This window comes from Monodon monoceros, unplaced genomic scaffold (genome assembly GCF_005190385.1).
Source record: "Monodon monoceros isolate NGI ecotype Baffin Bay Population unplaced genomic scaffold, NGI_Narwhal_1 Super_Scaffold_20, whole genome shotgun sequence".
NCBI classification, from domain to species: domain Eukaryota; kingdom Metazoa; phylum Chordata; class Mammalia; order Artiodactyla; family Monodontidae; genus Monodon; species Monodon monoceros.
In genome coordinates, this window is record NW_021703777.1 from 9,984,371 (window position 1) to 10,002,644 (window position 18,274).

Sequence of the window (18,274 nt, forward strand, 5' to 3'; positions counted from 1 at the left end):
TTAGTATGATTAAACTGGATTCATACAAATATTGGCTGAGTATATTTGTGATCCAATTATATTATACTTTGTATAAATTAATATTTAAATGTTTTTAAAGGTAATAGTCACAATGACTCCCTAAAAACATTACTTTTTCAATATGCAGAAATCATAAAACCGTATATTCTAAATTGAAATGATAATGATGACAATTTTTTTCCTTAGCATAACGATGTGACAGTACTTTATTTTTTTCATTATACCAACTGATGGCTTTTCTATTTTGTCATGGTTGAGGCTTTGTTTAATCAGGCTATCAGATTTAATTAATTAAATTACTTCATTTTTCCCCCTTCAGTTTTCTTATGATATCTGCTGTTCTCTGACAATCTCCTACTTGTAACTTGATTTCAGCAGCACAAAATAGGATAATATCTGTCAAGATCATTAGCACTCATAATGGTCTTTCTCTATCAAGAAGTTTCTCAACTACTTAACTCATACTTTAGAACTTGAGAATACTTGTATAGAGGAAGAAAAATTATTTTCCCTCTACCCTTCTAGGTTCTTGGCTGAGACACCCTTATAATACAGAGTAACAAGACAAAAACATGTTTAGTAACATGTGTACATATGGTATAGATGGGAGATACACAGGAGAACTAGGTTAACACCCGAAATGTCCCAAGCTACCTTCTTAAATACTATCTCCAGCTAAAGACAAAAGAAAGATGTTGGGCAGCAGGGAGGCAAATTACAGAGGTTATCAGAAAAAGTAGAATAAACAGGGTATGGTTGTTTGGCATATTTAAGTTGGTGCCTTCTCCATTGATAAAAGTTTCTAGAGATTTAATCATTCTCTCTTCTGGGTATAGAGAGGGAGATACCCTTAAAAGTAGAGATTTCCCTTATAAATGTTAATGTCTCTTACAAAAGGGTAACTTTTATTTAGTTTTCAGAGCTTCTCCTGTGTCTGCAATTACTTAGAAATAATCAGCTTAAGATGATCCTTATGCCAAAGAGACATATTTTAGGGTGTCAAATTCTGCTCCCATTAAGTCCTGCCTTTAAAACTTCCTCAAGAAGTCCCACAGTTCAGAAGCTGAGTTGATAAGTTGATCCATTATTTCACTGAACCAGTGTCTTAGTCCTGAGAATAGGTCAGTCTAGTTAAACTGTTGTGTCTCATCTCAGAAGTGGTCTTGCAAACGGGCTTCCAAGATTAGGTCTATACTGTGCTTGCAATCAGGTACTTAGTAAGAGGCATTTCTGTAGAGAAAGAAAGATAAAGATTAATGATGAGAACAAACTATAACTCAGTTTCTGAATCCAGGCACAAGATTTCTATATGTCAGGCTCAAAGCATCTTTTTCAGTTTGATTGTCTCTGATGTTATCAGGTGTTTAGGTAAACTTGGAGTGTCCCACATATCAACAAACATGGAAGATTGTCTATACATGAGCTGTTGTGGTGATTTCTCTGAAGTTTATATCAAGTTGTTCACATTCAGTTTGCAGAACTTTAGGAAAGGGCTTTTCTTTTCACCCATTCCAAGTTAGAAGGGTGGGAGAAAATTGGAAGTGAGTTTGAAGAGTTGTAGCAAGATATCTGAGGAAACTGAAAGTTTCCATTCCAGTTTGCAGGTAAAAAAAAATAATAATAAAAAAATAATTAATAGGACTAGAATCTAATATCCACAAAGGTATGCTACTAAAACATGCCCCTCTATAATCACTCTCATTTTTACCAAAGACAATCACAGTAAGACTAAAACGTTTGCAAAATAGGTCTAGTCTCATTAAACTTGGCCTGATTATTTACATAAGTGCAGCAAGAATAGTGATTGTACAGGTTCTTTTTAAATCTGCTTTGCTAGAACTTTCATAAAGAATCACAGATTGAACCTTTAAAAGCCTCAAGGCTAGGAAGCCAAGCCAAAATGTTGCCATCAGACTTTGCCTGCAAAACCTATATATATATCTCTTCTCAAGGTATAAAAATATCTCGAGGTTCCTGTACCTGCCAGAAAGTTGAACTTCCTTATTCACCTGGGAAGGTTGCTGGGAACCCTGTAAGCAAGGTACCAGGCTATTTTTCTAAGGGACATTATTGGCTTCATAAAATCAAACTTAGTTTCTTAAAGTTACGTGGTCATCTGATTCTAGGCACATTCTCAGATATGACATTTCAGTCAAAGCCTTGGCAATATAGCCAGTGTTTCCAGTTTTGTCCTGTTATAAGAACAGAGTCTTATTGAATTTATGCAAATAAGTATAAAAATACTTACAGTTTCTGAATTATGGAGGGATCAGCTAGGGAGAAGAAGTAATTGTTCCATCTTTATTCACAAAGTCATACTTTGCCAAATTGCTTTAATTCATACTTAGGTCAAGAGAAAAGAAAAAGGTTTCCTTAAGTCTAGAAAAACAAAACATTAAAGAACCAGCAATGTTTCAAACAAAAAGTCATAAAGATTATATTCATCCTCATCACTTCATTCATTCCCATGTTATTAAATCTCACTCTTCATTAATCCAGTTCTTGGATTATTTCTGGTAATTCTTACCTAGTTGGGTTTCATGATCTTAAAGTTATCAGGAATTTGTATTCTAGAGTGCTTGTTAGAGTCCTTTTCATGAATTTCCTTGAAGATTAAGCACTTTGGCAAAAGCATGAAAGTGAAATAATAACTGTCTGTAAATGACAAATACTTAAAAATAGCTACTGTTAAAGATCGGGTGAGAGTGCATAACAATGCAGTTGACAAGGAAATTTGCTTATGTGTCTGACATACATTTTAAGATAATAAATAGAATTATTTTATACCAGTATAGATCAGATTTTTAGGAATTTCATACCTCATACATTTGCTTAGCCAAAAACACATCTTACTTTCCTTGCAGTTGTTTCCCTTACTGTTTCTACAGTTTTAATCACATTAATTAGAATTTTTAACCCTTATGAACTTTATAGTGAAAACTAAAAAGTAAGCAATTATAAACTGTATGTTACTACAGTTTTCTTTACATTGGCAAATTAATTATTAATACATTTTATAATTTAGGAACCATGTGCTCCTTTTAATAGTAAAATCTTTCGACGTGGCACAAGAAATGTTTACTAACAAACCCAAATGTAATTAGTTCCTCTATAATAGGAAGCCAAAAGTAGATAAGCTTATGTTGAATAATTGATGTTTAATATTTTATCTTACTTGGAAATAATCTAGATACTTGATAAATTTCTGTCACTTAACTCAGCAAAATTCTAAGGATTGAAGTTACCAAAAGGATTTGGGAAACTATTTAAATAGATGTACCATAATACATAATTATTGCTGAAACATTCACCTAAAAACTCTTATCCTTTTTAAATCACTTGTTCTCAACAATTATGTTTAAACTACTCATGAAAACTTTGTGAGATATTTGACAAAGTCAGCCATCATCCTAAACTATTTTTCTTGTTTACAAATTTTGTTAACAGAGGTAATATGAACTTTCTTCAACTAGTAAACCGAAGTAGAATGAGAGTTGGATGTCTGCATTATATTTAATGACACTGAGGACATGTCTATTTTAATTAAACCAACAAACTTCAACTAGCTTTAACTGGAGATCATCCAAGATTCTGTGGGGTTTTTTTAATTGGATTAGTTTCTATGTTTCTGAGAGTTTTAGGAATACTTAATTTATAAAGCACTTATTTTAAGTCAATTAAATAGAACTCTTTTACAGATTAATTTTAGCAATAACATCTGGAGGTAGAAAAATACCACACATCTACAACATACATATAGACATGTGTAAACATACAGATACAAATATATATCTTATAGCTTTCATTTTAAAATTTTAGCTATGAGTCAGGTACAATATTAGTACCTGACTAGTTTATAGTTTATAAGAGAACAGTTGGGTCCAAATTGTGTTTCTGGAAGTTTGTCCACTAAGATGGGTAAAGATTGTTTTTTCCTTTTTCCTACTAGTATTTGTGAAAGAAGAGACTTGGAATTTTTCATTTGCCCATTTTCCAAATAACTCCTTTTTTCTCTTTCTGATAAGAAACATCTCCCTAAAGTTTACATTGTAAGGATTGGTTCTTAGGTCCTAGAGAAGAATGGGCAGAAAATTTTTAAGATGGGGTAGAAAATTTACATTTCAAAAACACAGAAAGTATCCAAATTTTCTCCAAAATTGAGTTTTGGGTATATTTGCGTATTATCGGAGGCCGGGAATAATTACTATTTAAACTTTCCTTATTTTTCTTAGGTGCAGTATAGTACTGTTTCCAATGTCCTGATCCTTTTGCAAGCATTTTGAGATGAATAGGGGACCTTTGGTGGCGTGGGTAAAAAGGATAGGTGGACTTTGAATTGTTTCTAGAGCTGCAACTCTGGTTTTGCAAAGATTTGAAAAACAAAGTTGTTTCTAATTCCTCAAAGAACTTGGTTGTAGCCTAAATCATATCAAGGGACTGACCTGCCCATTCAACTACATTATTTTCAATTTGCTTTATATCAGGTAGAAGATTTCCAACTAAGCTGGAAATCAAGATTTCTATATTCTGGAGCTTTAGGGTTTAATGCAGTATGCCTTTTAAAAATCTATATAAAGCATTCAACAAAGGCTTTACAATGCTCTCCTTTTTTTTTTTTCCTGAGTGTACAATTCAACCTTAGACCAATTAACCTTAAGGGGGAAAAGCCTCTGCTATTGTTTCAATCAGCACCTGAACATCAGCCTCCAGCTGATCCATTTCCTGATCATTTGTAGGAGGGCCTGGGAGAAATTCTGGTCATCTGTTTCTTCTGTGAGGGGGTTTTCCCAAGAGGCCATCTGGTTTATCTGATAAGTACAATACAATCATGGGTGGGAAGAACACCGTTTAGCTACCAATCAGGGTTCCGGTGAATGTGACTGTGGATGTCCACTGATCTTTCTAACTGTTCTCTAAATTTGATAGTATCTTCTGAAAGTTGTGGTTAATGAGGCTTTGTAACTTCATCTTGTCAAAGGGGTCTGTAAGGCAAGCCATTTCAATTCTTAGTGTCCTCTTTTCAATCTGGTCTGTCCATAGTACCAAAAAGACAGTTGTTAGAATGAGAGCTCTCTAAAAATTTTTCGAGTATAGAGGTTTTTCCAACTCAAAGGATTCATCATCTGGCCATTGACAAGTAGGATCTTATATATCCCAATAGCAACTCAAACCAATAAGGCTTTTTATGGCTTAACCATAGAGGCAAGAGGCATCCCAAAAGAGTGTACAAAAGCTGCAGCCATCACAAGATCCTGAAAATTCACTCCCAAAGTTAGCCTAAGAAAGCAAAGACCTTCATTGTCACAAGTGGTAAGAATGGTATAGTGAAAATGGTGTCTCCGGTTTTCCGTGAGAACGTGTGATGCATTCAGTTACATACCCGCTAATCTGTGACACCAGGCAGGTGCTACTAGTGAATGGGACTTTTCCAGCATTAAAGAGACAATGAAATTTGAGATATCAAAGGCCCCTTGTGGACTGGGACCCTTAGGACAAACTCCCCTGGCAGCTGGTGTGGTGGGGGGGACAATGAGAATGCTGCTATTGGGCTGTCCACTAGATGCATGCCGACACATGCATCTTCTGACTGGTGGATCCCAGGGAGAATATTCTCACTGGTTACAAGGCCAAGCTTTTAAGGCGTAGAATAGAATAGAAGGAAAACCTCTCTAGGCTATGGTTCTCCTCCTTATAACAAATGACAGAAAAGACAGAGATAAAAGCAAACAATTACTATCTCTCTGGGAGGAAAGGGGATCAATATAAAACAAGAGTACTCATAAAAAAAAACTTTACCAAAGTTGCTATACCCAAGAAACTAATTCACGCAGGTATTTTCTCCCTTTAATCTAAATTTGAAAAGGAAGGGTCAAGAAATGCTTACCTTCCTCTTGGAACCAGGCACTATAGAGACAGATCCAGGAGATCTGCCTTTGGTAAGAATTATTACACTTAGCCAGCTTCTGCCAGTTTTCCAGAATCCCATCTGCAAACTCCAGAGCAAGTATGGTGCCTCAGCAAGCCCCATCACGGGTCTCCAAACTGTAGTGGTAGAAAAATAATTTTCCTGCTCTCTGTCTAGGTTCTTGACTGAGTCTCCACTGTAATGAAACACATTAAGAGGAGAAAAACAAAAATTTAATACCACGTATATCTCCTGCATACATTAACTCCCTGAAATGGTCAAGCCAACACTATAAATACCATCTCCAGCTAGAGACAAAAGAAAGGTGTTGGGCAGTGGGGAAGCCAGTTATGGGAGGTTACCAGGAAAAACACAGTAAACAAGGGTAAGGTTGTTAGATTTAAGTCCGTGCCTTCTATACTGACGAGTTTCTAGAGACTTAGTCATCCGCTGCCTGGTGCAGAGAGGGAGACACTCTTACAAGTGGAGAATGCCCTTACAAACGGAAATATCTCTTACAAAGGGTAACTTGAGTCACTTTTCAGAGCTTCTCCTGTGTCTGCAGTTTCTCAAAAATAATTAACTCAGTGTAATTTTTATTCCAAAGAGACATATTTGGGGGTGGCTAATTCTGTTTGCCTTCACTAGCTTATATCGTCTGCCAATAAAAGAAGTAGTAATCATTTTAGGGAAAAAACATTAAAATATTGATTATTAGTGTTTCAAAATAAAGATGTAAAGTGTTTTAATAACATAAGTAACTGTAGAGAGGTAAAGAAAAAAAACTTCCATAAATGTTTGGCTTCATACCAAATAGGCAAAGGAATTGGAATTTTCAGAATAATGTGTTACAGAAAGTTTCCTTAAAAAGAGCCACATGTAGCATTAATGTCATGCTCTATAAAGTAAGAATATCAGAAAATTACACTCTTATGTGATGCCACATTTTTAAGATGGCGGTTAGAATTTTACATGTATGTAGCTGAATTACTATAGAGAAAATTTATACCAAAAAGAATGTAATTTGCAATTCAGAGTGCTTAAAGAGTCATAGTTCTTTACATATCAGAATTACTTGAGATTTGTCATTACTTTATGAGCTTTGTGCTTATAAGTGGACTTACAGATTTGGATTTACTCCATCAAATTAGAGGAAAATTTGTCTAAGGGTTAGTCTAATACAGAGTAATTTTCAAAAAGAAAAATACTCTCAACAGGTTCAGTATTTTCTTGAATTAGAAAAGTATAACCTAAAAATTGATGAATTGTTCTTTTTTTAGCCTAAGACTAGAATTAGAAATAATAGTGTTTTTCAAATTTTAAGATTATAAGAGACACTTCATATTGCTCCAAAAATGCTACTTAAAAGTCTTCTTAATTTATGGGAAAGTTGCTACAAACTCTAATTTAGTCTGAAAGGATTAATTTTTCTTCTCTGAGGGAGCATCAGTAATGACTCACTATTGGGACTTTTGTCACTATAAGACAAAAATTACTTGGTGTGAGTGTATATATTACTTTCTACACTTTTAAAAGCTTTTCCCTCCATTTTGATTTTTATTATGTTAAAATAAACATACAAACACTGAATCTATAGTATATCTATAAATATATTACATGTATATAAACATACATGTGTTTACATATTTTGGGCATTTAACATGGATATTGTGCTGTAATATTAATAAATTTTTACTTCATAGTTTAAATGACTGAATATCATTCAATCATGTGACCTTTTAAACATTTTTTACTTTTCTCAAGAATTTTCCTTTTAAAGAATGGCATTGTCATATGCTATTACAATTTTGTATCGAGAGAAATTTTGAAAAATCTAACAAAATTGTACATGGTTTTATTCTCCATCTAGCAATACTATCTCTAGAAATTGACCCAGAACATACACATTCCTAGATACCAAATAGCATTTCTATAAGGTTTTCCTTTATGGGCATTATCTGTAATAGGTAAAGATGAAAACAACACAGAATTTCCACCAATAGGGGACTGTTTAGTACTAATGGCTCATTCACAAAATGGGGGCTGTAGAGCCCCCTCCCCCTGCAAAAAGAGGAAGCCTTAATGTTCTGGAATGGAATAATCTCTAGACTATATTAATAAGTGAAACAATGAAGGTGTAAAGCCATTACAATATCAATATCCCCAGAGTGGTTAATCATAAAAAAGTACCCTATTTTTCAAATTACTGTTGTCTCTACAGACTAGTTAAGGGGAACCATTTATTCTCATTAGTTGAGCTTTAATATTTCCTGGTAATTTCCCCTCCCCTGCTTCGTGTTATACTAGCTAAAATGAACACAGAAGTATTGGGGCTTTTCGTCCTCACTACATGACAAGTATTAGAGTATTATAAACTTTCATAGTGAGAGAAGTGTTAGGATCGTATACTTTATGACATTTGTGTCTCTGAACATATTCAATCTAATATTTTATTCCCTTCATTTTTACTGACACTTTTAAAAATATTAAAAGGTGGATCTGTATTAGAGCTTTATTAAAAACATGAATGTCAGGGGTCATAAAATACACGGGAACACAGATTCTAGATTTCTGAAATTTATTTCCTCTGTGTTTTTACATTCATTCAACTAGCATTTGGGAAACAGGTAACCAAACACTGAGTATCTATTAAATGTTTGTTAGCCTTAATGATTCTGAAGGCTTTTTTTTTTTAAAAAAGAACATGTTTGGTTGGCAAATATGTATGTGCTTCTGTGTACAACATACAAGTATAGCCCTGAGTTTCCTTTCATCTCAAGATATTTTTTCTCAAGATATTTTTTTCTCAAGATATATTTTCATTTATACAGTCATTTTTTAAATAAAAGTAAAGAAAGGTATTCCAGGCACTGAGATTGTAGCAGTGAACAAGAAATAGACAGGTTTTCTTTCTTCGTGAACCTCATATTCTAGTGGATGAGGACAGAAAATGAATTAGGAATGAAGAAATTGGTAAGAGAATTTCACACAGTGATGAGGGGTGATGTAAATAAGCAGAAAGATGAGATTAAGAGATGACGTCAGGTGAAGTAGGAATACTTGTGTCTAGAAAGGAGTCATTATGGAAGACCTGAGGATGTTGCTTTTGAGCTGTAACCTGAGTGATGGGTCAGCTGTTCACAAAACTGGAACAAGCCTCTTAACAGGAAAAATCAGATTATGAAGAAGAGTCACCTTCCAGTACTGCTTGCTGCTTTAGGACTGACTCACATTAGTTTTGGTCTTGGCTTCCTACTTAAAGTCTCTACACATTCTAATCTATATATCTAATCTATATATGCACCACAGATAAATCTAAAAGAAATAAACACAAACACACAGCTTACACTGTGTTGTATTTCTACTTTAAAACTCTCTCTTAGTGGCTCACTAAGGCTTAAAGGATAAAATCCACATTCCTCAAACCAGCGTCATAGCTGCTAAAATTACATCCTTTCCTACTTACGCAATTTTAGCTCTAACTGTTCCCAAACATAAACCTTTTATTCCACTTAAGCTGCTCCAACACAAATTGCTGTTTCTTGTCTCCGTTGTTGTTCAGTGTTTTGGTTCGTTTGTTTTGTTTTTAACTGTTTTATTTAGAATGCCCCTCCCCTATAATGTATCTCTCTTTTTAGGCCCAGCTCCACTCCCATTTGATTTGGCCACTCAAACTGGGATTGATCTCTCTTTCTATAGAACAATTTCAGCAGTTACTGGTCCTATATAACCTATCCTGTAGTTGTCAGTACTAGATATTGTTATCAGTTCTATATATTGACATATATAGCTCCTATGTATTGACATAGAACTTACTGTCTTGTAGTATGGCTTATCTTTTCTATATTCATTTCTATCTCTCCAACCGAATTCTACATGCCTTGGAGGCAGCTGCCATATTCTATACTTCTTGGATCCTATATTTCTTTTTATACACATTACCTGGACAAGGAATTCCTTTTTTTAAAGGTGAAGTATTTTGAAATGTTTTAATTTCCTATCACATAAAACTGCAATAAAGTATAGAGATTTCAAAATAATAATAATTGCAACAGATTGAAAATTCTTTTGGAGCTTTACAAAAAGGAGATTTACAAAAAGGAGAGCCAGATGGACTTACCTATTAATCATTTAGTTTTTTGGAAATGAAGAATACATTAAAAGTTGAGGAAAACTCGTTTTTTTACTCCACTTACAAAACCAGAGAAATAAAATTTTGCTAATTGGTCTTCACTCCTTCACCTTGCTTTTGGTAGTAAAGTATTTAATTGGAAGTTGGGAGCCTGGAAACATTACTAATATAAATATTTTTATTAAGTTTTAATAGCAATATTTACTTAGAAAGTCATAAGTAGAATAGACTTATGTTGGTATGTTGGTCTGTGTTTTTTAATTTGTGTTTAAACATTTTACATCTTCATATTAAGTAAAATTTCCTTTCATTTTATTAATTTGATGTCATTCATTTATTTTTGTTTTCTTCTTTTCAAGGCCCTGTGGAATCCTACATGCACTGAAGTTTTATTTAAACCAGTACATAGTTCAACCTAGGTTAAATCATTATTTGATAAGAAATGTATCACAAATCTGACATGCTAAATATGAAATCAGTTTTCCATTATTTCATGTGTTAGCTATTTCTTGGAGTATGTAATACAGAAATCTTTCCATTCCAGATATTTCACACTTTTTGCATTTGTACACAATTGCATAAAATATTAATGGATGTAGATTAAGCTAACATATTCCTACCTTATTGTATTTTTTAAAACAAAAAATAGACTTATTTTTAAATTGTCTCTATATGCAGCTATTCTGAAGTGTAATATTCCACTTGGCAGGACATATTTTTTGTTCAACCTTCTCATCCATGTCATTTGTCTCTCTGGTTATAGTCTGTTTAATTTCACCATATATTCTATGCACATTAAGTTTCAAAACAGTGCTTCTAGTTTCCCCCATCCTAGTGTGACAGGTCTTACCGAAGAACTAAGTTACCTCTGTTTTTCCCTTGCATTGAGATCAAAAGATGAAAACAGTATGTCTTCAAACGAAATAAATCATGAAGAGTCTTATTCTAACTGTAGAAAGTAAAAAAACTTACTTCTATCTCTAAATAAGTGAAGAAAGTTTTTTGGCTATTGACCTCATATTGAGGGAAGTTTGTTGAATGTGTCATTAAAAAAAACCTGTCTCCTGGACTTGGCATCACTGCCCGATTTCTGTGTGTCTTTGTTTATTACCTTTCTGTAATAGCTCACTTTAATTATCAAATGGCTGGGTAGCAACAAGGCACTCTTGAGTGTTGTAGTTTATTGCAAGGATAAGTGACAGAACCCAAAGGATGTCGCAGTGTTGTGGTGCAGGACAACAGAAGAGCCATAGAGCTAAGGAGAGGAAAGCAGGTTTTACTGAATTCCCTATATTTTTTAAACAGGAAATGAAATAATCATGGTTAATGATGGTAACATTTAGAAATATGCTATAAAATTTCTTAAATTATTTGAATTATTATGTAACACATAATATGCATGATCAAATGTTGGGTTTAAACCATGGTATTAAAACTGTAAATATATTTATTTACTTGAAAACATTGTATGTGTCCTTGTTGACTTTGCTGCTTAAAACATCCTTTTATGATTCAAGATGCGAAAACATTTTTGTTTCTCTAACAGTTTTCTAGAGTTTATTCTTTTATTCTGTTCTTATCTCTTTCTATTTATTGTCTTATTTTAACATTTGAAACCCATAAATGTAGATAATGTAAGAAATTCTATTACCTGCAATAAAGCACTCCTCTGATAAAGATTTTTATCAGCTTGAATGGTCAATATCATTTTGAAGAAGAAGAAAGAATTCAATTAAAGATATTTTGACTAGGATGCAAGGGAAAAAAGAAATGTATTAGCAAGTAGATTAAGTCAATAAAGAAAGGTACTTCTTTCCTCAAAAGCAATGTAGCAAAAATTGTCAATACAGACAAAAAAGCCACCTAACCTGAAAAGCTACCATTTTATGATTGCTCTTTAACACCAGTAAGACATTTCAGGCTGCTTCCTCAGAAACCCTTTTTTTTTTTCTTTCATGTAATTTTTCTTTTTTAATGGGATTGTGCTGAATATACATCAATGAACATGTTTCTAGGTTAATTTTACTTTCATGATGAAATATATTCAGACTCTCCAGAAATGTTTATTATGTAGTTTGTCCATTTAACTATTAAAATGTTTTACATTTCTTCGATTACATTAAACGTGAATTAAAAATAGGGATTAATGGCATGGTTAGTTTTTAGAAAAATGTGCAAGAACCATTATAATTACTGCACTGTATTCCAAGGTGTAACAAAACTGAGGTTGATGATTGTTTCTCAAAGAAGTAGCAAGAAGCATAATAGTATATCTGACAGCTGCAAATAGCGCAGCATCAGTATTTATTGGTGAAAGGAGCATTATGCTATACTATTATGCCTCCATATCTGTCTGAAATACCCTGACAATAATTAACTAAAAATTAGAGATGAACAAGCTTAATTATATTTATTTTCCAAATGAGTGAAGTGGAATTTGAAGAGGTTGAGTGACTTTCTCAAGTTCATGTAACTTTTCTAACAGACACTAAAAGTTCTAGATTGTGCTGTAGGTGTTTCAGATCAAAAGTCAGGATTTTGTTTTGTTTTCCTGATTTCAGAATACTGGTGAACTGCATGATTGCAAAATTCAATACAAATTATACATGGATTACGTATGTGAATATATACACACTTGTATATTATACAGGCATTATATATTATTAAAGGTTGAGTTTATCTTAAATCTGCATTATAGTCTAGGCTTAATGGTGATGATATAGATTTACTATGTGAATACCTGTCTAAGATGAATAATATATTAGCTAAGGAATTTATTTTATAATATTAAGAATTATTTTTTCAAACATAAAGAAGTGCTTAGAAGGAAAACCAGGAAGAGTTTTGCTAGATGTTTTAACAGTTATTAACACATATTTTATTTATATCTTGAATCATTTTGAAAATTTAATTTTTCAGTCCCTGAAATGTATGCATGTTAAATGTTCTTATTTATAATATTTTAAAATATAAATCACTTATCATTCTTGGTTAGATTTATGACATATAGCTGTGTTTTAAATGATTTTTTAATGAAGACTCTAAAGTAAGTATATGTTACTATGCACATGTGATTTTTATTATGGCACACATAAAAACTTCTTTGCTAAAGTTTTCAAAATTGCTATTTTTCATAATTACCTAAATTTGATATTGTTTTAAATATTTGTTTATTTAGAAAACAAAATGTACTTTTCCATATTTAACTTGCTGCTAGAGGCAGGAAAGTCCAAGTTTAACAACAGGATGCTTTTCATGATTTTGTGTTTTGTGCCTATATGTTCACACAGGACTCTCTAAATGCAGTTCTATCATATCTTAATTTCTTACATCTAATCACTCTTTCTAAAAGAAATCTTTGTCTTGGTGCTTTTTGGGGCAACAGTAATCGCCATTATGATATGCTGGCACGTTTAAAGAAAAAACTAATACTAATATATATTTTCAAACACATCAGTTTCATTTGATGTACGTACTTGACACAAGTCCACATGTCAATGATAGATAGACATACATATCCTCCATTGAAAAGAACTGTTACTCTTGATATTAATAAGCATTAAGAACTGTTAGAATTTCCCATGCCTTCCAAGTGATGTCTGTTGGATATCTAAATTTTCATAATACATTTATACCATTAATTACAATGGAGTAGAGTAGGATAGGCTGTAAAATGGAGAAAAAATGAGAGGTTAGCACTTTTCTTACTTTATTTTTTTACTACAAACCAAACATCTTGAGTATATTCATTGGGTGTTCTTTTAACTCTATTTTGTGAAAGCTTTTCTCTTCTCCTCTTTGAATGCTGTACATTGATATACATATAGGAGGTTGATGAACAGGAGGATCAAATGATAATAAAATATTTTCTGGTAAATGTTCCTAATACCTGAAAACTATTTGTTGCATCCTTAATTTATACACATCATGGTCAGATTGTATATACATACACATATATGAAATAAGGAAACCCTTATTTTAAATTATCTTCTTACCAATTTCCTTTTTTAAAGAGGAGGAAATTTGATGAAGTAGCATATGAGTATTCCTAGGAAAGAAAGGGAAAGAGCAATGACAAATATAAATGCAAAACGGATTCTGATGAAGAAAAACAACAAAGCAAGGGTAAAATGATTGTTGCATACTTCCCCTTAAGATTTAGTTTAGATTTTCTTTTAAGCTTCCAATTTAAAAAATATATATAAAACTTAAAAGATGAAAGAAGTCTCCCCTCAGCTATAAAGTAGAAGAGCCAGTAGCTTAAACTTTGATAAATAGCCTGGAAGCCTTGTGTATTAATACATGTTGAATATAATGACCAGGGAGAGTGACTAAATGTCATGCCTTTTTACTCAGGCTCTTCATGGAAGATTTCTTCTTCATAAAGTTGGCAAGATTCTTGACCTGGAAAGAGATTTATGTGTATCTTTTTTTCCACTAAGAATACCAGAGTAAACTTGAAAGAACAAGTAACTTCGTTTGGCAGTAAATATGCTACATGGATTTTAATTTTCTCTGCATCATGGTTTATGATTTTTAAGAAGTTACTGTGTTAATGTAGATTCAGGGTTTAATTTATATTACTAGTACAATTTTTATACAACTTTATGATTTTTTGGAGATCTTTTTATACAACTTTATGATTTTTTGGAGATCTTTTTATACAACTTTATGATTTTTTGGAGATCTTTATCATCATACTGCCATTTTGGTTGTAGCCACATGAATTTGAAGAATAGGATCCTGAAAATTAATGAGTAATCTCTGAAAACCTAACTTTTCTGTTTTAGTAATGCAAATACAACATAAGTAAAAAATCATATATGCATAAACCCGTACTCTATATTGTTTTTCTAATGCTTTTTATCATAGTGTAACCTTTAGAAGCCCAAAATAACTTTAAATTAGTTTGATTTTTAAAAGTGAAAAGCATCTGGTAGTAGAATGTGATGTATACATTGGATATTTATTGCTAGTTTTTAATGAAAAAGAATATGCAATATCTGGTGGGTGAGCACAGAAGATCAGATGATCAAATAAGACTCATACAAATCATAGATCTTAGCCAATATCAAGCTTATACTAATCATTTCAAAGGTACTGGCCATCACGCTCCAGTGAAAGAGGAAAGAGGTCTGCCAGGTTGGGGACAGCTCTCCCAGTTCTTTTATCCCACTTTGGAATCCACTCTCTGATTCAAGCTAAGAGATCAGATTTCCAAGTGAGATTTTATGGAGTTACCTCACACAGCGGGAGAAATGTTTCATTGATGAAGTATCTTCATTTTATATCCCAACAATATGAATTCTTCAGGGAGCCATGTTCATAAAGATTCTAAGTTTATTTACTCAAATCAATCCTTAACCAGCAGCATACTGTTATAATTTCCATTGATAAGGACCCTCCTTCCAGCAGCTATTACTAGTTTATTTTCCTGGAGATCTAGTTTTTATGTTGGCAAGGTTAGAAGAGGTTACCTCCCTTCTTTTACTTCCCCTGGAGAAAAGCCAGTTGCTTTAACTCTCCCTTCTCACCTGCTCCATTTCCACAGTTCATTCTGAAAGTGATATTATATTGGAGTGGAATGAAGCCCAGTGTCCTGGATTTTTCATTTCTCTTTAATTGAAAGGAGAAGACCTTATAGAAAGTTTATCTGACCAAAATTGCACTTGTTTTGGGTTTCTCTTCTTTGTTTTCAATGTTTCAAAACAGTTTGAGGCAAGAGTTAGGAGATTGCTTTTCCTGAAGATTATGTTTCCCTTTATTTTTCACTTAAGGCAAGCTTTCGTGAATTGCAGTTTTTGAAAGTCAAGAAATTTGTGATTCAATTGGGGGAAAAAATTAAAATTCCTTAAAATAAAGTTTTTGTTAATTGATGTATGCTGTAATATACCACATAGGAGACGGTCAGCTTATTTAAATTTATATGTCATATTTAAAGTTATAAATACTTGTTTTATTCTTTGTTTCCATTTGCTATTTATACAAAATTACTCCTGTTGGGGCAATAATCCATTCAACTAATTGGAATAGAGTAAATTCTTCATTTTCTTCTTTCAGTTATACTATATACCTCATTATGTATTTTATTGAATATAAAATGTCTAGTTTTAAGATATTTGGGATGTGGGTTTATTTATGTAAAATCTCTGTTGTTTTGTATTTTCATCCATTTGGTATATATAAAAAGTACACTAGAGAAATTCCCATAAGAGAAAACACATATAAGAAAAACTGAATCCAATATCTGCAGCCTGATTTATCTGTTCTGTTGCTGTTCCACAAACAGACTGTTTTGTTTCTACCAAGTCTTAGTGCCTTTACTCACATCAGTCCCCTAACCTACAGAGCTGTTTCTTTTCTCTCAACTTGTTCACATGAAGAGGAAACCGAGTTCCATATTCCCAGGATTCTCCAGGCATAATTAAATTCTACTCTAACTCATTCTGCCGCTTAATTATGGCTACCATTTTTTTATTTTGCTATGTGTCAAGTGCTGTTTTAAAGGCTTTACATGTTTTAAGTATTAATTCTTCACAAAAGCCTATGAGGGAGCTACTGTTACATGACACCATTTTGCAAATATAGAGAAGTTAAGAAATTTGCACCAAATTGCATTACTAGAAAGTTAGTGGGCTGTGTTTAAGCATAGGCCCTCTGGATCTAGAGCCTGCACTTTATTATTTTTTTTTATTTTTTTAACTTTTTAATTGAAGTATAGCTGATTTACAATGTTACCTTAGTTTGAAGTGTAAACCATACCGATTCAGTGCTTTACAGAATAACTCCATTTAAAATTACTGCCAAATATTGGCTGTATTCCCTGTCCTATACAATATATCCTTGTAGCTTACAAGCTATACGTAGTAGTTTGTAGCTTTTAATCCCTTACCCTTAGCTTGCACCTTCCCCTTCCCTCTCCCCACTGGTAACCACTAGTTTGTTCTCTGTATCTGTAAGTCTGTTTCTTTTTTGTTATATTCACTTGTTTTTTTTGAAGATTCCACATGTAAGTGATATCATATGGTATTTGTCTTTCTCTGTCTGACTTACTTCAGTGACATACACCCTCCAATTTCGTCCATGTTGTTGCAAATGATAAAATTTCATTTTTATAGCTGAGTAATATTCCATTGTGTGTATATATATATATATATATGTATGTATCACATATTCTTTATTGATTCATCTGCTGATGGACACTTAGGTTGCTTCTATATCTTGGCTATTGTAAATAACGCTTCTGTGAACTTTGGGGTGTATGCATCTTTTTGAATAGTGTTTTCATTTTCTTTGGATATATACCCAGGTGTGGAATTGCTGTAAAATATGGTAGTTCTATTTTTAGTTTCTTGAGGAACCTCTGTACATCCATGTTGGCTGCACTAATTTACATTCCCACCCACAGTGTACTAGGGTTCCCTTTTCTCCACATCTCACCAACATTTGTTGTTCGTGGGTGTTTTTGATGATGCCGTTCTAGCTGGCATGAGGTGACAGCTCATTGTGGTTTTCATCTGCATTTCTCTGATGATTAGTAATGTTGAGCATTTTTCATTTTCATTGCCTATTGGTCATCTGTATGTCTTCTCTGTAAAAATGTCTATTCAGGTCTTCTGCCTATTTTTATGCAGTTTTGTTTGTTTTTTGGTATTAAGTTGTATGAGCAGCTTATGTATTTTTCATATTAATCCCTTGTTGGTCATCATTTGCAAGTATTTTCTCCCATTCAGTAGGTTGTCTTTCTATTTTGTCCATGGTTTCCTTTGCTATGCAAAACCTTTTTAATTTTAATTAGGCCCATTTGTGGGTTTTGGGGGGGTTTTTTTGGGTTTTTTTGGTACACGGGCCTCTCACTGTTGTGGCCTCTCCCATTGCGGAGCACAGGCTCCGGATGCACAGGCCCAGCAGCCATGGCTCACGGGCCCAGCCGCTCTGTGGCATGTGGGATCTTCCCGGACCGGGGCATGAACCCGTGTCCCATGCATTGGCAGGCAGACTCTCAACCACTGTGCCGCCAGGGAAGCCCCATTTGTGTATTTTTGCTTTTGTTTCCTTTACTTTAGGAGACAGATCCAAGAAGATATTGCCGTGATTTATATCAAAGAGTGTTCTGCCTATGTTTTCTTTTAGGATTTTTATGATTTCTGGTTCATAGTTAGGTCTTTAATCCATTTTCAGTTTTTTTGTATATGGTATGAGAAAATGTTCTAATT

The 18,274-nt window shown here is 33.2% G+C and overlaps 1 protein-coding gene across 7 annotated transcripts in view; it reads left to right on the plus strand.

Moving 5' to 3' along the window:
• Positions 1-18,274, plus strand: part of CCSER1 (coiled-coil serine rich protein 1) — a 1,246,259-nt gene that overhangs the window by 682,346 nt on the left and 545,639 nt on the right. The window contains exon 10 of one of the 7 annotated variants that reach the window (XM_029234583.1): positions 10,418-11,520. The exons of 5 other annotated variants lie outside the window; for them this stretch is intronic. In XM_029234583.1, coding sequence (XP_029090416.1) covers positions 10,418-10,477 — 60 coding nt within the window. In that variant the 3' untranslated portion in view covers positions 10,478-11,520. Of the gene's footprint in view, positions 1-10,417; positions 11,521-18,274 lie in introns of those variants that run through there. One more of the 7 variants, XM_029234582.1, reaches the window with a different exon arrangement.